General features: G+C 39.6%; 1 protein-coding gene across 7 annotated transcripts in view; it reads right to left on the bottom strand.

Annotated features, from left to right (window-relative positions):
* The window catches only part of ZFX (zinc finger protein X-linked), a 55095-nt gene that overhangs the window by 10543 nt on the left and 21655 nt on the right, over positions 1 to 22897 (bottom strand). For 5 of the 7 annotated variants that reach the window (XM_027054672.2, XM_027054678.2, XM_027054671.2 and 2 more), the window contains exons 2-3: positions 21015 to 21103; positions 17578 to 18147 (exon numbers count right to left, since the gene is read on the bottom strand). In XM_027054672.2, coding sequence (XP_026910473.1) covers positions 17578 to 18147; positions 21015 to 21075 — 631 coding nt within the window. In that variant the 5' untranslated portion in view covers positions 21076 to 21103. Of the gene's footprint in view, positions 1 to 17577; positions 18148 to 19736; positions 19792 to 20560; positions 20580 to 21014; positions 21104 to 22897 lie in introns of those variants that run through there. The other 2 variants (XM_027054677.2, XM_053202179.1) reach the window with 2 other exon arrangements.

Raw genomic sequence — 22897 nt, 5'->3', positions numbered from 1 at the left:
CATGGCGAGCATGATGATAAGCCCTTAAAATGTCCCATTTACTCCTCACAAAAACCTTACGAAATAGGTAATATTGCTTTGTCATTCTCACCTAAGTTTCTAGACAAATTTCATTACAATATTTGCCAAAATAGAAAAACTTGTGATACTGGATTGCAGCAGAATTGCATTTTGTACAAATGAACATAAGAAAAAAAGATCTCTTCACCATTTGATCTCTCTCTTCCTATGTTTCCTACCAAAACCCCCTAGACACAGCCCTTAGCTTCCCTAAAATGAAGATCCAGTCCCCTTACTCTCTAGCCTACAATGGTACCCCATTTCCTACCAAATAAATTACAAACTGCACAGTCTAGCCACTGACCTCTGAGCAAAGCAGAGTGCCTTCTGCCTTCAGTCTCATCTCCCCCAGGAGCCCCGAGACAACCTCAAGTGCCCTGAACTTAGACAATACGTTATTTTTCTATTTCCATTCCTTTATGCTTCTTGCTCTTTGCTATATATATAATTTCTTGTAGAAATTATACAGCTTACTATTTAAGAAAAGTATTTTTAAAATACAAAAGGAAATAGGGGCATCTAGCTGGCTCAGTTGGAAGAGCATGTGACTCTTGATCTTGGGGTTCTGAGTTCAAGCCCCACGCTGGGTGTAGAGATTACTTAAAAATACAACCTTAAAAGGAAATAAAAATGTGACCAAATCCCACCACCTAGTGGGGCACCTGGGTGGATCACGTCAGTTAAGTGCCCTACTCTTGATCTCAGCTCAGATCTTCATCTCAGGGTAGTAAGGTTGGGCTCTGCGCTGGGTGTGGAGCCTACTTAAAAAAAAAAAAAATCCTACCACCTAGAATTATCAATTTACAGATCATTCTTTAGACATTTCCCTATGCATATTTACAAATAAAAGGAAAAGCGAACGGATATTTTAATGAAAATTGGATACTGTAATATGCCCTTTTTTATTAAATTTTGGAGACAGCGTGCACACGACCAAGTGGAGGAGAGGGGCAGAGGGGGGTGGGGGGGAGGTAGGGAGGGGGAGGGGGGGAGAGAGAGAGAGAGAGAGAGAGAGAGAGAGAATATCCCAAGCAGGCTCCATGCTCAGAGCAGACCCCCACATGGGGCTCAATCTCACGACCCTGGGATCATGACCCCAGTTGAAATCAAGAGTCGGAGGTTCAAGGGACTGAGCCACCCAGGCGCCCTTTTAACATGGCATTTTTAAATAAAAATTATTACAATTTACTTGAAATCAACACCAAGACAAATCTAATTCCACGGTCTATCCATTCCCTTGCTCTCCCATCCCTTGCCCTACCCCTTCCTTTCATTTCATCATAGTGGCTTGGCAGAACCACAATCTAGCCTAATTGCAATTTTCCTCTACGCCTCTCCACCAGCACCTATGCAGCTAAATCTGACCGGAAACACACATGCACTCTCCCATGCATGCACGCACGCTGGTTTCACTCTAAATTCATGACCCTGAACCTGAAGCGAACCTCTCCTGCTACCTTCCCTCCTGTTTTCTAAGTCTGTCTCCTCAAATCTCTAATTTCACCTCCCCATTCTTGCTCTCAGTTGATCTCCTTACTTCACTGAGAACTGAAACAACTGGAAGATCCACTAACAGATCTACCCACCTACCCGGAACTAAACCCGGCATGTTCCCACAGACAACTCACCTGTATTCCTAGCTAAAGCCTGCCCCCCTCTCCCCCACACCTTCTGCTGGATCACTTTCATCAGCATATAAACAAACTATTCTTTGTCCCCCTTTAAAGCAAAAACTCTGGATCCCATTTCTCCAATTCTTGTTATTCCATATCCTCTAAACTCACTTCAGTCGGGACCATGACTTGACCAGAAGTGTTCATCAAGGTCACCCGTTCTCTGCATTCATTTGACTCTACTTCACTTTCCTCACTTGGCTTCTAGGACACAAGCTCTCTGGTTTCCTCCTCCTTCACTGGCCATACCTCCTCAACCCTTTTCAGGGGCTTCCTCTTGGCCTCTTAATGTCGTAAACCTCAGGACTCAGTCTTGGGTCTTGGTTTATTTACAATCACTCCTTTGGCAATGTCACTGTTTTATAGCTTAAGTTTCACCTATATGCCAACAACTCCCAATTTTGCATCTCCACTCTAGTCCTATCTCCCAAACTCAGATTTGTACGTGTCAAGTCTCTGCTCAAATGTCACCTTCTTAGCAAACCCTGGCCACATTTGCAACCCCAAATCCTCCTTATACTCTTTTCTTCTCCCAACAAGGTATCACTTATACCATATCACTTATTTATGTCAGTGTACCTCTGCTAGAATATAATCTCCAGGAGGGGAAGGCACGGACATCTGTTTCGTTCACTGATGTATCCCGAGTGCCTACAATACAGTCTGACATACAGTACAGATACAACATTCATTTCTTAAATATATGAATGCTGATCTTCGAGTAAATGTTTCATCATTATACGAGTTCTTAACCTTCTAAAGATAATATACTACAAAAACATTTAGAGTCATATTTTGCTTATAATACATGAATCAATTTTAAAGCCAGTATCTGCTGTCATCCTACTATGAAAGATGTGGAATTTAACACACTGACATACCTCCACTTCCCAAATATTTTTTAGTTTGGTACTAAGTGAATGCCAATACTTACTACCAATCCTTTTATCAGTTTCTCCATTCTACGGTTCTAGTGACTGACCCTTCAGTTTGCTAGATTCATTACCAAATAGGGTGGGCTGTCAAGAAGGGCTAATGGATACTACAGTTCCTGAGTTCTTGAATACATGAAAATGTCAGTCCGTGGCCTTTACTTGAAGAACAAACTGGCTGGCTATAAAATTCTTAAGTTACATTTTCTCAGAACTTTGTAGAGTTGTTCCACTGTCGTCACACACTGAGTACTTCTGTGTGGATATCATTATACTCTTTATCCTTGAAGTTCACTAAACGTCACTACTGATTATGACTTGCTAGTTTTATCATTCTGTTAATTTCTTGAAACAAGAAAGATCTGATCTTTATTTTAGGAAAATTCGCTAAAAGATTCTAATCTTTATGTCAGGAAAATTTCTTCCATTGTAAATATTTTTGTATTTCACTGGTTGTTCCCTTCTTTCAAAATTTCACTTGTGTTTGGCTCCTTTACCTGTCTCCCGTATCTAGCCATCTTCTCCACATTTTTGTATCCTTTTTTTCCTTAACCATTTCATTATTGTGATTTCCTAAAGCTGGGTCCTCTGCCCATGTTTATTTACTGAGATATATTTATTCTTATAGTTGCTTCTATGGTGGCTTTTATCTTGATCATATTTTTATTTTTCTCTTTAACTTCTTTCTGATTAGTTTACTTTCTATCTGCCTCATACTGTCTTGTAATATATTCTTTGAACTTCTGCATCACTTCTTTGACTTTTAAAAAAGAGAACATGTTTTTTGCAATTTCACTGAGCCTATACAGACCAGTGCTAACCAATAAAACATTCTGCGATGATGGAAATGTTCTACATCTATATGTGCACTAGCCACATGTGATTATTGAGCACTTGAAATGTGGTTGGTGCAACTTAGGAACTATATACTTAATTTTATTTAATTTTCACTTAATTAAACTTAATGAGCCACATGTGGCTAATGACTACCATATTGGAACACACAGGTTCAGACAGATGTTGGGATATACACTTTCTGTGTTTGAAATTTCAGAGATTCTTCTTGCAATATATTAAATAGAAGCATTTCAGAGAGCTGAAGAACATGAATCTTTAGATTCAAAGGGCTCACCATGCATGAAAACATAATGCATGAAAAAGACCTACACCAAACTAAGCACAACTGTATGGTATTTCATACCAGTAGGGATAAAGAGAAGGTCTTTAAAGCTTTCAGAAGAAAAAGAAACACCTACAAAAGAATGAGAGTCAAAATGGCATCAGGCTCCTAAACTGTAACACTGGATGCTAGGTGACAGTGAAACATGGCATCACACGTTCTCAGGGAAAATTCTTTTTAACCTAGAAGTCTGTACCTAACCAAATGATCAATCAAATATAAGGTAGAATAAAACTTTTTTTAGTATACAATCTATACTCCTTAAGAAGTTATTTCAATATGTGGTCTATTACAATAAGGAAGTAAGTCAAGAACAAAGGTGGCATGGGGATCCAAAAAACAGTGGATTAATCTCAGGAAATGAGAAGGACATTTTCAGAAAAATGTCTGCATGACATTAAGCCTAGAAAGCAACTACTTCAGAATGGAGCTGAACGAGAAAAAGCTTTAAGAGGAAAATCACTGGGAGAAGGAAGACTCAAAGAAAAAAAACCTAAGAGGATGGAGAAGTAGGTCAAACTTAAGGATATATTTCTTAGAAGGCACAAACAATTCAGAAGGAAATCCCATGCTAGAGGACAGAATCAGTCTCTAAGACAGTCTAATTAAGTTTGAAACCTATAAACCTATGGACCAGTACCCACAGGGAAGACAAGGATTCAGTCACAAAATTCCAGCCTTCCAGAACTAGAAGCTACCTGTAAATCTTGGAACAGGTTAATGTGAAAGAAAAATAAAGACAATTTCACTTCCTAAATAATTTACTTCAAGGGACAGACAGTCTGAATACACAAATCTTTTCCCAAGTTTTAACAGGATCCCCAGGCGTGAATGTTAGGATTAACATCAAGGGGGGAGATCGGGCCTTTTAAGAAGAGCTGCAGTCAGTATTGCTGTGGAAGAAAGAAGGAATTTGGGTCTCTGAATCAAAAGCCTGTTCTAACTTACTCTGACAAGTCCAACAGTCTTACTACTTAATCACTTCAATTGTTAAACCTCTAAACCCAAAATCCAATCAAAAGAAAAAATTACAGAATAAAAGCTTGATACTATTCGAGTCCTAAGACTGCCTGTGTGGGCGGGCAGCTACTTAATTGGTAAAGATATCACAGATGGGCAGTTCCTCTTAAAAGGATACTTGAGCTCATAAGCAACTGTTAGGTCCCAGACACTGTGGTGAGTGGTGTCCCTCTCTTTTATCATGAGATCAATCACAACAGCCTGATGACAGGTGTTTTGTCCACCTTACGGACGGGAAACCAGAGCCCCTAAAAAACTAAGTAACTTGCAGGAAGCATTCTGCTGAGTAAGCAAATGTTCTTGTAGGTAAATACACTTAGAAGTTCACTTTTGGACCTCCCTTTCTTAGCTTCCTCCTCAGGAACCCTTTCTGGGGTTAAAATCCCATCTTATTTTTGTTACATAGCCTATAAAAGATTTCAGAGAATTAGTTATAATCTGATCTCCTTTTTAATTCTTGAAACTTTCCTGGACAGGTTCAAAGGTTTAATGAAATTAGCCTTAATATGTAGAAAGGGAATTAAAGGATCAGAGCCATTCAAGCGCCCGTCTTAAGTCACAGTGATCTCTAGCATGGTGTTGGAGATAGAACTAATGGAAAATATTTGCCAAAGTGCACTACTAAAATGGCACTAACTAAACCTAGTTAACCAAGCACTGGCTTCTTAATTCCATTAATTCAGGGGGAAAAGAAAGGAATGACTATTACAATCCCACCCTGTGCCTGCCTTTGCCCAGGAATTCCCTGATGAGACAACAGGAAGGTCTTAAGTAAAGCCAGTCCTGAGTGAGTCCTGCCAGCCTGGTTGATGCCACCAACGGGAGAGACTGTGTGTGGATGACAACGACCAGAGTTACTGACAGGCAGGCTCCATGCTGGGTGCCTGGTACATGGGATCTCTGATCAGCCCACAGGTCAGGTAGTAGGACTGCCATCTTACAAATAAAAAAAACCAAGGCCAAAGAGAAGTCCGTAATTTGCTCAAATTCCTACAGCTAGCGAGCAGCAGGGCTGGCGTCCGTATGGAAGGATGGCTGGCTCTAAGCTGCAGGCACTGATTCCACTGCTTCTGAAGCACTGAAGAGCTTCTCGAAGAGCCTCAAACGAAAGGCACGTTCTCTCTCTCCCTCTCTCCGCCTCTCTCTCTTCCCTTCCCAACCCCCATCATCCCACAAAGTAACCACAGATCTGTTCAAAGGGCAAGCTATTGGACAATTTTGTCTAGGCTGCAAGCAGATAAACAATAAATAGGAGTCAGGAGGCCAATCTGAAGCTCCAATTGCTTCTAAGGCTTTCAAGATACAGACTTTTCACCCAATGTGATTTTTGGTGGGGAGAGGGGAAGACAATATATTTGCCTTACTTGAGGGCTTTACAACTGATACAAATCTAACTGACATCCAGACTGAACAATAAACTGAAAACTCTTTAATTCCTTAATTTTGGTGATTTCTAAGTAAGTTTCAGAGTACCCACAGTAAAGACTATAGTTTTAGATGGATTAATAGCAATCTCTTTTTAATTTTATCAAAACAAGCTTAAAGCTTATTCAATGTCTTCTTTATTTTTTTTTAAGAAACATTTTTTTTTTAACGTTTATTTATTTTTGAGACAGAGAGAGACAGAGCATGAACGGGGGAGGGTCAGAGAGAGGGAGACACAGAATCTGAAACAGGCTCCAGGCTCTGAGCTGTCAGCACAGAGCCCGACGCAGGGCTCGAACTCACGGACTGCGAGATCACGACCTGAGCCGAAGTCGGCCGCTTAACCGACTGAGCCACCCAGGCGCCCCTCGATATGTCTTCTTTAAATAAAACTTTTCTCACGTTTCAGAAACATTCCCAGGAAGGTATGTATTTTTAAAATTCTAAAATTTTATTCTGTGGCTTACCAAATGGTTTGAGAAACAAAAAAATGACAGAGTGCATATATAAAAATAATGGTAAGATACATAAACATCCAACCATCAGCCCACAGAACAAAGGAATAAACGACTATTTTACCGTCTCCTATGCTAATAGCCCTGAGAATCAGTAAATAAACCATCAGATTGCACTAATTCTAAGAGTTTGTGCCTTAAACACGGAAGTTTGAATTTATTTCTTCATTCATTCCCGGAATCACTTTTTACTGGAAGTCTACCACGACCAAAAGTTGTACTTAAGTAGGAGCTAACATCAGACCAACTGGTCAAAACACCTAAACTAGGAGGCCAGGGGCACCAAAGGGACATCGATATGTAGCAGCCGGACAGATCTCCAACATGTCCACACATGCTCCTCCTCTGGTAATTGTTTTGCCATCTGCCTAGCTGCACAAGCCAGAAACCAGAGAGGGAGCTTCGAATACTCCCTCTTCCTCAAGCCTAAATTTAATCCAAATTCTGCTCCCTAAATATGTCATGAACCAGTTTCTGCCAAAATCTACTGAGAGAACCTTATTTCAAAGTATTGTCACTGGTTTCTTATCTGAACTACTATAATCTCCCGTGGTGCAGTTTTTGTTTCTGATTTTACTCCTGTCTGCTTGCTCTCAACAATGCCAAGAGGATGATCTTTCTAAACAATCCACCTAACCACGTTGTTATTAATCTGCTTACAACCTTTTAACAGCTCCCCACATCAAAAAGGTAAAGTAGGCTTCTTAGTGCATTCAAAGGCCTTTATTTTGGGCCCTGCCTATTTTGCCAATCTTATTTCTCACCATTTCCTACATTCTCTTTGCCAAAGTTGTCATTTGTACTCCAAAGAGTCTCTGAACACTCCAAGATCTTTCACATCTCCTTGCCTTTAAATATGTCCTCCCTAGGGGCGCCTGGGTGGCGCAGTCAGTTAAGCGTCCGACCTCAGCCAGATCACGATCTCGCGGTCCGTGAGTTCGAGCCCCGTGTCAGGCTCTGGGCTGATGGCTCAGAGCCTGGAGCCTGTTTCCGATTCTGTGTCTCCCTCTCTCTCTGCCCCTCCCGCGTTCATGCTCTGTCTCTCTCTGTCCCAAAAATAAATAAACGTTGAAAAAAAAAATTAAAAAAAAAAAATATGTCCTCCCTCCTCTGTGACATCCCTCCCTCCTTAGTCACCCGTTCATCCTTCAAACTGAGTTCACCTCAAATTATTTTTTAAAGATGTGATCATGACATTGTTTCATTTGCTTAAAAAACCCTTGTCTTTCAGATACATATACTGAAATACCTATGAATGGAATGGCGTGTGGAATTTGCTTCAGAACAAGATGGGAGGGAAGGAAATGCATAGGATTGGAGATGAAATATGTTGACTTATGTCTTCAACCAAGCTTTCACAGAACTTTGGTTATACACCATTATTATGGTTTATTATTATAAATAATGCTTTCATAGGGATGCCTGGGTGGCTCAGTCGGTCGAGCGGCTGACTTCAGCTCAGGTCATGATCTCGTGGTTCATGGGTTCGAGCCCCACGTCAGGCTCTGTGCTGACAGCTCAGGGCCTGGAGCCTGCTTCGAATTCTGTGTCTTCCTCTCTCTCTGCCACCACCCACCCCCCCCCCCCGCCCCCGCCCCTAGCACTCTAACATGAATAAACGTTTAAAAAAATAAACAATGCTTTCATAGCATGTAGCTCACTCATCTACCAAAAATTCCCCCACTATCTTCTTCGCTTCCAAAATATTTTGTACATTCAGTTGTGCATCTTTTCACAATCAACAGTAATGATCTGTTTCTGTTTGTGTTCCCTCCAGGACTGGACTCTAAATAGCCAGAGGCTTTCACTGCTTATCTCTAACAGCTACCAAGGTTCCTAGCTTATCGTGGCTGGTCAATAAATGTTTCTGAATGAATGAAGGCACAAGGAAAGTAAACATGGACAAGAGTAAAAATAACAGCTTATGTATTATGTATGATTCCTTTTCCTCATTTAAACAAAGTTGAAAGAAAAATAACATTTAGGTAGAAAACCAATGGAAGAGGGTTTGGAGGCTGTCTGCATGGTTTCTGCCATGAGTTAACTAAGAAACTGAGTCCCCTTGGGGCTCCTGAGTGGCTCAGTTGGTTGAGCGTCCAACTTCGGCTCAGGTCATGATCTCGCGGTTTGTGGGTTCGAGCCTCACGTTGGGCTCTGTGCTGACGGCTCAGAGCCTGGAGCTTGCTTCAGATTCTGTGTCTCCCTCTCTCCCTGCCCCTGCCCCCCACTCACACTGTCTCTCTCTCCTTCAAAAATAAATAAACATTTAAAAACAATTTTTAATATAAAAAAAAGAAACTGAGCCTCCTAAATTATTGCTGAAATTGGGTATTCAATAATAAATTTTAACAATCACTGAATTCTGTTTGCCTCTTCCATCCACCAGTAAGCACTATTTAAGCCAAACGCTACTGCTCTGTAGTAACAGCTTTATATACAGACATATATAAATACATACACATACAAACATGAAGGAAGGCAATATGAGAGTGAAGGGCAGATAGACACTTTGAATAAAACACACTTGATTTCAAATCCTCCACCTAATGCCAGCTGGATGTGTAACTTTGGTCAAGTTACTGGAACTGTTCCTATTACCCGATCTGTAAAAAACAGTGATAACACCAACATTATAAGGCTGTGTAAAGAAAATAATATATACTAAGTACTGACACACAGATACTATCTATTGAAGGTTTACTATCACCTATTTTTATTGTTACCAACTTGTTAACAAATCTCCAACTAAATAATCTCTCTTGAACTAAAAAAGCTTAAATTAAAAAATATTTTTTTAAGTTGTCCAAATTGGCTTCATAACAATCAAACCACAAATACAGTCGTAAATATTTTCCCCCTGAAAAGTGAGCTTTATTAACAACAAACCTCACCAAACGAACTTAATTCCATCTTGTGACAGAAATGCAAACTGACTCCGGGGTCATTAGAAAATAGGTCTGATGGGCTTGAAAGCATTTTGCACACATTAGCACCTGAGCTCTTTCCTTGCAATACTAATCCAAATGCACGTCATTACACATATGCCACCAGACCAAAAGAGTTTAATAAGCATTAGTTAAGAACTAACCAATCTAATGACGTATTAACATTCAGCGTTTATACAAGCAGTTGCATATTGTAGAAAATAGTATTCTGAATACAACTTTATCTTAGTGAAAACATCTTTGGCCTTGAGAACATAAAAACAACTAAACTGGAGAGAACACAGCTATATATATTACTACTCCACACTCATTGTCATAAAATACTTTTATTAAAGTTATGGTCTGCACAAAGTAAAATTTCCAATTTTATAATCAACATGTTAAAAACGATGACATACTTTCATTTAACCAAACTAGTTTAAAGGGTTCTAGGCTTAAATTATTTGCTCGTGTTTTCTTAGTTTAGCTATTTTTAAACTGCTTAAAATAACTGAAAGCATGCATTTTATTAAAATGTATACGAGAAAAGAAGCATCATATAGGTTTACGTTAGAAAATAAACTCTCCGGCCAACCGTCCAGTTTTTGGCAGGAAGGATCCCATGCTCCAGAGGCGTATTAGTTGTTTCCTTTGAAGTTACTATAAAAGACAGACAGACCCAAGTACCCTTGTTTTCCATAAGAACACATAATGTCGCCATCACTTATTAATTTTGTTACACCTTTTATGACCGAATTAAGCATTTTTGCCTGAGCTTTAAAATTTAGACTTTAATATTTAGGGTAGTAAATTGTGCAAATTCACTACCCACTCTGACAACATGGAACTAACATAAGGGTAAACACACAGATCAAGGAAACAGAGTTAAGAGTCCAAAAATTAATCCCTCACATTTACAATTATTTTTCAATAAGAGGGCCGAAACATTCCATGGGGAAAGAACGGTCTTTTCAGCAAATGGTGCTGGGACAACCGAATATCCATATGCCAAAGAATGAAGTTAGCTCCTTATCTACCTCACACCATCAACCAAAATAAACTCAAAATGGACCTAAGACCTAAAGATAAGAACCAAAGTTATAAAACTTTCTTAAAAGGAGACACAGGTGTAAATCTTCATAACCTTGGATTAGGCAACAGTTTCTTAAATATGACACCAAAAGCTTAAGCAACAAATAATATATATAATCGGACTTCATCAAAATTTAAGACTTTTGTTCATCCAAGGACACTATTGAGAAAGTGGAGGCTATTGGCAGAATGGGAGAAAACATTTGTAAATGATAGATCTTATAAGAGATTTGTATCTAGAATATATAAAGAATTCTTTCAACTCAATAGTAAAAAGGCAACTCAATTTAAAAATGGGCAAGGCATCAGGGCACCTGGGTGGCTCCGTTAAGTGTCTGACTTCAGCTCAGGTCATGATCTCACGGTTCCTGAGTTCGGGCTCCGCGTCAGGCTCTGTGCTGATAGCTCGGGGCCTGGAGCCTGCTTCAGATTCTGTGTCTCCATCTCTCTGCCCCTCCCTGGCTCACGCTCTCTCTCTCTCAAAAATAAATAAACATTAAAAAACAATTTTTTTTTTTAAATGGGCAAGGTAGACATTTCTCCAAAGAACATGTACAAATGGCTAATAAGACCATGAAAAACCGCTCGACATCACTAGCCATCAGGGAAATGTAAATCAAAACTACAACAGGATATTGCTTCACATCCACAATGATGGCTATGACTTAAAAAAAAAAAAAAAAAGACACTATTAACAAGTGCTACAAAGGGTGTGGAGACACTGGAACCCTCATACACTGCTGGTGGAAAAAAAAAGAGCAGCCACTTTGGAAAACAGTCTGGCAGTTCCCTAAAAGGTTAAACCTAAGAGTTACCATACGATCCAGGAATTCCACTCTTTATATATATATACATACATACACACACACACCCAAGAGAAATGAAAACATAGGTCCACAAAAGTTTGCATGCAAATGTTAATATTACAGATAAAACAGCCAAAAAAGTAGAAACTTACAAATGGACTAAAACTTACACCCAGACAATGGAGTATTCTTCAGTTATAAGAAGGAATGAAGCACTGACACGTGCCACAACATGAACGTTGGAAACATTATGCTAAGTGAAAGAAACCAGTCTCAAAGACGATGCATTATAGGATTCCATTTACATGAAATATCCATAACATGCAAAGCTATCCAGGCAGAAAGGAGATGAGGGGTTGCATAGATTTGGGAGAGACAGGGAGAAAGGGTTGATGGGAATGATAGCTAAAGGGTATGGAGTTTCTCCTTGGGTAACAAAAATTTTTTTAAATTAGATGGCTGCACAAGTTAGTGAATACAGTAACAACCAGTGAAGTGCACTTTAAATGGGTGAAACTGTGTGACATGTGTTACATGATGTTATATGTGTTAAAGCTGTTACCAAACAAAGTTTATTTTAACACATATGTTGAATCTAGGATTAGAAAGGAATACCTAGCTCCTGGTCATCTTCTACCTAACTGTTCTAATTAAAAGACATGGGATATGTCAACAAGACCTAAAGAATGACTTCTTGTTGATCACGTTAATGTCAGAGGCACCCAGAGAATATTTTGCTTCCTGCAGCTGTTGTAAGGCAGTGCCTGACACACGATCACCAGATCTTCTCCAACTTTCCCTACTGTACAAACTGATGTTTAACAAAATAGCATCTTGACTATGCAGCTGCAGAGTGAAACTCTGGGAGGCTGAAGACCACTGCAAAGAAATGAGGGATGTCTGGCAGCTGTCTTGGATTAAAAGAGAACTGAAAACCAATTTGGTTAACAAGTCGATGACTCAACATTCCATCTCTCAGAGACCCAGAAAACTCAGTACCACCATATCTAACCTAACCAGAACCAAGTAAGAACCACTAGCTTTCGGGAGGGAAGAAATATTATTAACACCTTAGATATGGCATGGTACCCACAGACTTTCAGCTATAATCTTTATATATTCAACAAATATTTATTTCATACCTATCTGCATTGGGTTTAATGGAGAAGATACATAAATGGCCAAGATGCAGTGGATAGTTATTGTACTCAGGAAACAGATCATCAAATTTAAAAGCCATCTTAACATCTAGACTGCAAAGACGAGATAAAGAGGTCATCCTGGCCTCAAAGACAGCTCTACTGTGACAAAGGACATTTATGTCTATATACGCGATTATGACGATGTAAATAATGAGAATTGCTACTTCATCATCATTTTATTTATTTGTTTTATTTATTTTGAGACAGAGAACGAGCACACAAGCAGGGGAGGGGCAGAGAGAGAGAGAGAGAGAGAGAGAGAGAGAGAGAATCCCAAGCAGGCCCCACACTGTCATTGCAGAGCCTGACGCGAGGCTCAATTCCACGAACAATGAGATCATGACTTTGGCCGAAATCAACAGACACTTAACCGACTGAGCCACCCAGGTGTCCCCATCATCATTTTAAATGAGACCTTCAGAGCCAAGAAATCTGCCAAGATGGAAACTAAAGACTTTATAAAGCTGTTTATTAAGCTCTTAGATCCAATGACTCACTGGAATTTTTGAAGAGTATTTAGTTTCTGGTCACGTTCTTTGACCCATAGAGTGATGAATAAGTATCACAGCAATTCATAGATACTACCATCTCTCACCATGTTATGAAAAGCATTAAAGTGGACTGCTAAAAATGGCATCTGTGCATTCTCTATCATGGAGAAAATCAGGCCATAGTTCCTCTATACGCTTACCACAAAGCTCTTGTCAATCGTAAACTTCTGAAATCAATTTAGGTTTTAAGAGAAAATGCAGCACTGGGAGGCAGAAACAAGAGAAATGCTAATTAATTCTAAAGCATCCAATTGGTTTGATTCTGAAGCCAATAGTAAATTACATTTTTAACATGACCACACTTTGAAGGGAAAAGAGACGATGGTGTGGAAGGGAGGAAAAATGAGTCAAGAAGTGCCTGCATAATAGAGAAGACAAAAGACACAAGCAAAAACAAAAACAAAGACGTCACCATCTCTAAATCCAACTTAAAAGCAATCAAACCATTTCATTATAGTAAAATAAGGAGATTAGGTAACGTGTGTGTGTTCTTTGTATTCTTTGAGCTTGGATGTGACATTCTATTTTAAAAGGAAAACAATAAATTATCACTATGTTCTTAAAATACATATTTATATACATATATAAAATATACAAAAATACACAATAGCAGTTTGTGTCCATCCTTAAGAAACCCAGGGCCTAAAAGAAAGAGAACTGTAAGGTTTTTAATGAAAATTTTACAAGTCTGGACTCTGTAATACAATGTAAGAATCTAGTATACTATGTCAATCATTACTAAAGCAACTCCTGTTTTTTTGTTTGGTTTGGTGTTATGACATTCTTGGAGGGATGAACTTCCTAGAAGAGCAATAAAGGCAAGAGACAGTGATAGAATGCAGCTAAAGGTCATACCAACGCTATGCGTTTCACTCCTGAGAAAACGAGTTTAAGTGCAAAGAGAAGTCAAGGAGAAAACCAAGAGGGCTTTTCTCCTGAATCTTTCATCTGGTCCTCTTCCCCTCGTCAAGCACGATGAACCCAACTCCTTACTTTCTCCAGCCTTGCCTCCGGGTTGCCTGGTCTTGCAGAAGAAAATCTGGCAGTGATATTTAAAAATGGCATTTTCATCCTAAATGCTGCATCTTACATACAAACTTCAGACTCCCAACCACAGCGGGCCCCTCAAGGCAGCGAGGCAATCTATCCTTTGAGTTCTTAAGCTTCCCGCCCTGGTCCCTCCCTGTAAGACTAAGGTTTTTCAACCCTTCATCTCTCTTCTTCAGCTTTCCACCCAACCTCTGCAGGTCCTTCCGTATCAGCAGGTAAAATTGCTACACAAAGAAAATAGCTCCCAACATTCGTTTTTTTTAAACATGCTATTTATTTAAAGGTTTTATTTTTAAGTAATCTCTACACCCAACGTGGGGCTTGAACTCACAACCTGAAGATCAAGAGTAGCAAGCTCCACCAACTGAGCCAGTCAGGTGCTCTGCTCCCAACATTCTAAAGCTTCTTTTACTGCCTCTGTCTCAGAGAAGGGGCCTCACCGAACAGCCCTCCACTGCTGCCCTGGACCTCATTCCCTTCCCCTTCTCTGGAACTGCTCCATCTGGTAGCCCTTCCCTTATCTTGAGTCTCTCTGTCCAACGGTTTGTGTCCTGCACCTGTAAGCCTATAAATATATGCTCAACACACTTTCACCATCCAGCCAAACATCAAAAGCTGTACTCCTGCCTCTTTTGTCCATTCACCGACCAAAATGGCCATTTATAGAAACTGCTTCACCTACTTCACTTCCACCAACTTCTCAATCCATTACAGCTCATCTCTTCCATCTCCACACCACTGGCCCATGCTTTATTGAAACTACTGTAATTAAGATACCAATCAATCTCCGAACTTCTCAATGAAACAGCTCCTCTCTCTCTTCTCAGCGACTGACACTTCCAGGAATTCTTTTCATCTTTAACAGTGTTAAAAACACTCTCTAAAGATTTTCCTCCTCCTTCTCTTCCCAAAACCTCCGGATTTTCATGGCCTCTTCTCTATCTACTTCTTAAATACCCAAAGGATCCATATTCGACACTCTTATTCTACAAGCACTCTCTGAGGAGGGCGCCTGGGTGGCTGAGTCAGTTGGATGTCTGACTCTTGATTTTGGTTCTGGTCATGATCTCGCAGTTTGTGGGATCGAGCCCCACATCGGGCTGTGCACTGACAGTGCAGGGCCTGCTTGGAATTCTCTCTCTCTCCTCTATCTCTGCCCCTCCCCTGCACATGTGCACACGCACTCTCTCTCAAAATAAACGTTAAAAAAAAAAAAAAAAGCACTCTGTGAGGAACCACCACCCATTTCCATATATATCTATATGCCGTTGTCCCAAATATCCTCCTGTAGCCACAAACTCTCTCAAAAGCACCAAGTTCATATCATCAACTGCCTAGGAGAAACATCCACCAGATTGTCCCCAGCAAGCAACTCAAACTTCTAACAGGTCCTAAATCATGATCTTCCCACCAAATCTCCTCCTGCTTTCAGGTAATAGTATGACCAGGCACCCAATTCCCCAAGGTAGAAACCTTAGGGTCGTCCATGAATTCTCTTCCTCCCTCAGATCCCCACCCCTATTCCGTCACCAAACTTCTCTCGTTTCATTTACTTCCTAAACTCTCTTGAAATCCAGTTCCCTCTTTCTGTCCCCATTCCTACGAAGGTACTTAGGATCTTCTTATCTCATAAACGAACCATTTCAACTACTCTCTACCGCTAGTCTCTCCCTCACCATATTCTTATTCTGTATAACTACCAAAATTATCTTGCTGAAATAAATTCAAACTTCAAACAGGCCACCATATTTTTCCCTGTCAGACTGGCAAAAACTAAAACAGAAAATAATACCCTGTGCTGGTCATTTGTTTAGGGAAATGGACATTCTCATAAACTTGGTGGGGGAGTTATTATCAGGCAAAATATTGAGATACTATCACCAGACTTATAAATGTGTATACCCTTTGATCTCGCAATTCTATTTCTAGAAATTTGTTCTATCAAATTAACCAGAAAGTATACAAAGATATGTCTCCCTCCCACTCATGCCCTTCTTCACCTGGTAAAACTAGAGCTCATCCACGAGTTCAAAGGTCAGCAATTCCCTCTTGTGTCCACAGCAACTTAGTCATACCTCTGCATCACAGTGCAACCTATCTTTCTCTCCTGTAGTAAACTGTAAGCTAAGAACAATGGTTTTCGGTGTTTCTTTATCACCTATCCATATATGCACTACTTACAACCACGTCTAACACACGGTAAGGGGCCCCAATGCACATGTGTTGAATGAAGGCATTTTCCTCCTCTTCACACAAAGAAGTCGAATTTCTAAAATCTGGAACTTTTAAAAGGTATGTCCTAAAATGCTGGCGGACTCCAATATATGCTTACATTAAATTCCTGTATTATAACAGGTATTCAAGCAAAGCAAATAGTCTTGTGAATTTATATAAGCAAATAGTCTGTGAGTCTTTTTTTGTTTGAAGTTTAGTTCCTAAAGGCATGAGTATCCCCATACTGGGTCAGAACGGTGGTCTGTCCAACTGAGGATTTTCTCTCTGAAAATGGTACCAAGAAATATGTTGTAAGACATAGCTATCCTTCCCGATGTTAGGTTAAAAATGTACAATTGTGTTCTAAAATACCTGACTTTTCTTCAATAACCTACCATGAGTCCATTATACTTGAAATCATGTTTTGGAATCATTTAATGTTTCGATACTACACCAGAGCTCTCTTCCATGCTATCTGTTATATAAATAGCATTTTACATGTAAGTACATAAGTAGCACTCTACATCCATATACAATAATGTAAGGAGTTTGGTTACGCATGTTTTTCCAAATTGAACTCCTTTTAAAAAGTTTCAAGAGGATTCCTAATCCTAATAAAGGCTTCTAACAGCCTAATCCCATCCTTCATGATTTCAGAAAGTTCAATTCTACTCCTTTCCGTCCTTGTCTTTCTAGACTGAAGAAATCTCATCTTTCTATTGTGTCCTTACAGAGAAACGACTCTTTACTCTGCACTATTTCACTTCTCTTCATTTTGAGTTATGTTACAGGATCTAAACTGAAACAACAATGTAGTTAGGTCTATGAGATTTACTTCAATTTTATAGAAGTCAAGAGAATTTCACCCCTGATGTAAATTAGGAAAGACAGCCTTCAAAATACCTTTGACAATCACTGTACCCCAAGACTTACAGGAAATCATAAGGTAGTCCTCACAGTTGCTTTTGTCATCATCTTGCTGGTCCACAGGGATCCCATTGGCATCTATGACTGCTTCAGAGCCACAATCTGCTACCAGTACTTCTTCTGAAACGACATCCGTTGTCAGAGGATCGGTGACAATTTCTGCTTCTACTACACTGTCATGAACGACATGTTCAACATGTCCAACATCAGACACATGTATGGATTCACTCGTCAAGACATGTTCTGGCATAGACATTGAGGCTGAAGTAATGTCGGAAGCCAAAACATCATCTGGGACCGTGCAATGTGCTAAAGAAACTTCTTCAGTTACATCTGAGTCCAGCACTTGCTCTGGAATGATGACCGTTTCAGATACATCTGCTTCTTCCATGATATCGGGGCAGTGAACATCTTCTATAACAACATCCTCAATAACATCTTGGATAACAACAGAGTCTGGGTCATCAGGAACAAAGTTATGCACAGTTATGTCTGAATCCACAACATCTGAAACAAAAACAGTCTCTTGTACTTCCACAACAATTTGATCACCATCCATGTGTGTAGCATCAGCTCCTTAAAAAAAAAAAAAAAATTAAAACCACAAATTTCAGGTAGGTGTGCAAGTCTACCTCAAATAATGTAAATGTTATTCGATTTCTAGCAGTAAAACAGACTAGTTCCACAGTTTTCTCAAACATTAATGTAGATTAAAGAAGAGGGAATCTATTTTTGAATCATATCAGAACAGAAATTTTTAATACATGAACTTTTATTCTCATCCCAAATCAAGTTAAGATAAGGAAATACAGAAAAACTAAGCAACCGAGCCAGTCACACACAAAAAAATTCATGAAAGTCAAATTCTAGGCTCACTAAAGTTAAGCTCATATACCCAGGTACTTAAGGGAAGATTATAAAAGCAAGTGATGTAACTTCTGGTGGCAAATACACCATTTTCCTTGATTATATGAGTTTTTCATTTCTTTTTCCTTCTTGCTCTCTTTCTCCTCAATATTTTTTCTTCTTTCCATCTCTCACAAGTATTTTTTAATCCATTTTTTCCCCTTTCTCCCCCTCTGTTCTGGAATAATATCTCACCAATAACCTCTACTTATGACTATGGAAATTTAGAAATTATCCTCTGAATCTAGGATATAAAAGGATTGGGGCATAAATGAAAAAGACGGCTAGAAGGCCACAGTTAAGAAGAAAAGACAACTGGTTAAGGAATCTCTGTGGACAGATGAAATGCACACAAGTGCAGGTGCTCTGGAGTGATGGAGGCCAAGGTCGACTGGAGTGGTGCCTGCCCCCACTTCACCAGGGTATTCCAGCTCTATCCAGCCTCCTCCTGTCCCCCCCGCCCCATACCCTAACTCCCCAGGCAGCTCCTCAGAATATAAGAAACCTTACTCTGCAGTTAAGGAATGAAGGTAGAAGGTTGAATCAATTGAAGCCCAGTGAGGTTAAATGACTTCACCAAGATCACACCGTTTGCACAGATTATGGTGCTCAATAAATATTACTCTGAATGAATGCCACAAATGGGAATCGAAAACAGATATCCTTGCCAGAAACTAACATAAAATAAACGAAAACAATCCAGTATCTTGGATCCTAGTGTTGGGAAAAGCAAAGTTTTATCAAAGTCTTACCTAAAACACCATTCTGTCGACTAGTGCTTCTGGATGGGACTCAGACCAGGCTGAGTCCAAGCAGCTGTCTAACTCAATGACTGTGTGTCACTGGCCAGGCCCTCAAAGACACATGGCTTTGTTCAACCAACACAAATGACCGGCCAGGGCCAAAAATACCACTAAAAATGTAAGAAATCTTAAAGCCAGTTAATATCCATTTTAATCACATCTAAAAATAATAAAACAAATATGTCTGCTTTAATTTCTATAGCACTTCTACAAAATGTTCCATACTCATTTGTTTCCCATATTTTCAATATTAGCACCAGCAACAGATCACTGTAACCTCCATTTTGCAGACATGAGGATGAAAGCATTTAGTGGCAAGAAGACTGGTTACAAAACCTAAATCAGAGAACAGAGTTTGGACACTGATTTGTTTTGTGACCTTGGGCAAGTCATTTAACCTCTGACTTTTGGTTTCCTCATCAATAAAATGAGGACAGTAGTATCTGGCATGCATACCTCACAGGACTGTTGTGATGATCAAATGGGAATGTATGGGAAGTGTTCTGAAAAACTGTAATGAGAGGTTTCATTATTATTAGGACATGAAAACGGAGGCCCTGACTGATTAAGTGACTTGCTCAAAGGTAAACAAACACCCTAAGTGTTACCAACCAGGGCTAAAATGGAACAGCCCTTCAATCCACCACTTAGCCCATGACCCAGGCTTGTCTGTGGCAAGATTAAGCCAGTAGAGAGTGTACATTTTTCTCCAAAGAGCCTAGTCTCTCTTTAAAGCACATTAATTATACTTCATGTTCTAATGAAGAATTATACCTCTGCACTGATCATTATCAAAGTGAAGTTACCAAATGTGAACTCAAAGACTATCCCAGGATGTTAAGAGAAATACATATACCCCTGCTGGATTTAGAGACTTAAGAAAAGTTAAAGATTTAAAATCATTAATATTTAATTTCCTGATAAAGTTAATCACTATTTCTTTAACATACTGCAATACGATCATTTCAAGTCCAATGGAAAACCGGTCAACGTTTTATTTATAAGGGTAGCTAGCTAGTGTGATATAAAACCATTTTACATTGTAAAACCTAGCAAAATCACTTTACAATGTTATATAGTTGGAATCATGGGTAATCTGAAACCGTGAATACATTTTTTTATAGTATTAGAACCTCATGAATTTATTATTCCTTACAGTTTGGAGCGTGAGGTAAGACTGTCTTCCTGAAGCAAAGGGCTCCTTTTGTCCCCTTTTGAGAGACAGGGTTGTAAAAGTAGGAAAGGGTCACAATGAGGAAGGCCTGAGGTTTATACGTTACCTGCTGGGTCATGAACGGAAAATGGAGAAATGACACAATCCACATGTTATCTTATGATGAGTGTTTTAACTGGTGGGCTAAAGAGACTAAGGGTAAGGAAAATAAAAGTTACCGCAAACTAAGAATGAGATGACGGAGCCTGTCCATGTGGCAGAAAGTAGAAGGAAGAGATGTAAGCAAGGGAGAAATAATAGGACTCAGTGCTGGAAATGGGCAAGAGATTAACTGAAGAGGACACTGACGTTTTGAGACCGCTGCTGTCAAAGACAAGAATAGGAGTGTTGGTTATGAGGGAACCAGGTTTTTAACGAGAGGAATAAGAATGTGCTCCCCTTAACCAACGGAGGCCAAAAAGATACGTAAGTGTGAATATCAACATAAGAGTCTAGCAATCCGCCCACTTGATAGCCAACTCTGAATGTGGTAGTTGGAAGCGGAACAACCCGAGTTATACCTGTTGCATCAAAAAACGAGTTTGGCTCTTGTGGTTGTAATTCAAGTCCATCTTCATCCATGGCCTTTGATTCTCATCAGTCACAGCTCCTAAAGCAGAAAAAAAGGAAACCAAGCATGACTTTTTTTGTATCATGTATTAAAAATTTCACTGTGATTTATTTCTGAAGCACTCGAAATTATGTGAGAGATGAACATCTATCAAAAATGTCTCTCTCTAAAACAAAAGGGAACTAACTTAACTGCTGTCCAGTGACATATGGGCATCTGTAGGACAAGGCAAGGCAGATGAACAAGTCGGCCGCGCCTAGTTTTTTTAACTGAGATACTCCTTACATACATCAAGTATATAAATCCTGATGAATTCTTACACATGCATAAACCTGTATAATCACTACACAACCCAGACCAAGATCTGGAACATTTCCAGTACCCCAACACTCTCGTCTCCTCTCAGTCCATATATACAGCCCATATTCCCACAAGGGTAAAGAAGTTTATTAAAGTTCAACCAAAACACACTCTACAGCTTACTGGGGGGAAATTTCTGCACGATTTTCATACTGCTTCTCTATATTTAATGTAGTCTATCTTTCAACCAGTACATTAAACCACTGTAAATATCCAAAATGCGTAACTGTAGTAATAAACAGCCTTTGAGAATTCTGCCTAACTTACATTGACCTCTCTTTTTTAAGTTTATTTATTGACTTTGCGAGACACAGAGAGAGAGACATCATGAGTGGAGGGAGGGAAAGAGAAAGAGGGAGAGAAAGAATCCCAAGCAGCTCCACGCTATTAGCGCAGAGCCCCACTTGGGGCTTGATCTCACGAACCTCGAGATCATGACCTAAGCAGAAATCAGGACTCGGTGGCTTAACCAACTGAGCCACCCAGGCGCCCCCTACATTGACCTCCCTTAACTGACCGTCCAATCTAGGTAAGTAAATTTCCACAGTGTATTTATACTCTCCTGGCCAGAGTTGACTGGCACTAGCTACAAAATGGTAAAAATAAGTTCATCTTTGAGCACCATAAAATCAAAGTCCTATCCCTGAGAATCTGAAACCATGAGCAAGGGTCAATCAGTCTTCTCCCCACTGCCATCACCCACCCTTGCTGTAACACAGGAGCTTGAGAAAGGCCATTTCCAACTACTGCTTAGACTAGTGAGATCACATTTACAAATAAAAAATAAATAGAATCCAGTGAATGCCCTGAGAAACAAAGTAGAAGGACCAGGGAGGGGAAGTTTACCAAAAGCTTTTTAGCTCCTGGTTCTAGACTTTTCCGAAGTACAGCTACAGGACCTTGTCTGCCTGGGGTTTTTGCAAGACATCCCAGTAATCTTAATGTTCCCTTTTCTACTTAAGCCCAAACCTACAACAATAAAAAACTTAACCAATTAAAGAATACGCTATCTAGCACTAATCGCTAATCAGGGATTGTGGTTTACTCATGTTCTAAGTATTACAGAAACCTCCTCCCCCACTGATTTCCTTATCTCTCTACTTTCTCTTTCTAATCTGCCTAAATGGTACTATTAGCCATCTTTCTTTTACCTTTATCATTTTTCACTGATGATGTAAGTGGTGAAAGCTTCTCACTAAAATTTCAAATAACAGAAACAAGAGCCCTTTTTCTTTATTTTATTTAAGTGTATTTATTTTAGTAATCTCTACACCCAACGTGGGGCTCAAACTCATGACCCCAAGATCAAGAGTCGCATGCTCTTCCAACGGAGCCAGCCAGATGCTCCGAGTCATTTTTCTAAAGCATCAGCTAGATGACGTCATTCCTTGGTTCAAAAATGTTTAATGGCTCCCAGCTGCTTCCAAATAAAGTTCACACTCTTGCCATCTTCTAAATTCCATACCTAAACAA

This window comes from Acinonyx jubatus, chromosome X (genome assembly GCF_027475565.1).
Source record: "Acinonyx jubatus isolate Ajub_Pintada_27869175 chromosome X, VMU_Ajub_asm_v1.0, whole genome shotgun sequence".
Taxonomy (NCBI): domain Eukaryota; kingdom Metazoa; phylum Chordata; class Mammalia; order Carnivora; family Felidae; genus Acinonyx; species Acinonyx jubatus.
The sequence above is the reverse complement of the archived record's forward strand: the minus strand, read 5'-3'. Positions and strand labels throughout refer to the sequence as shown.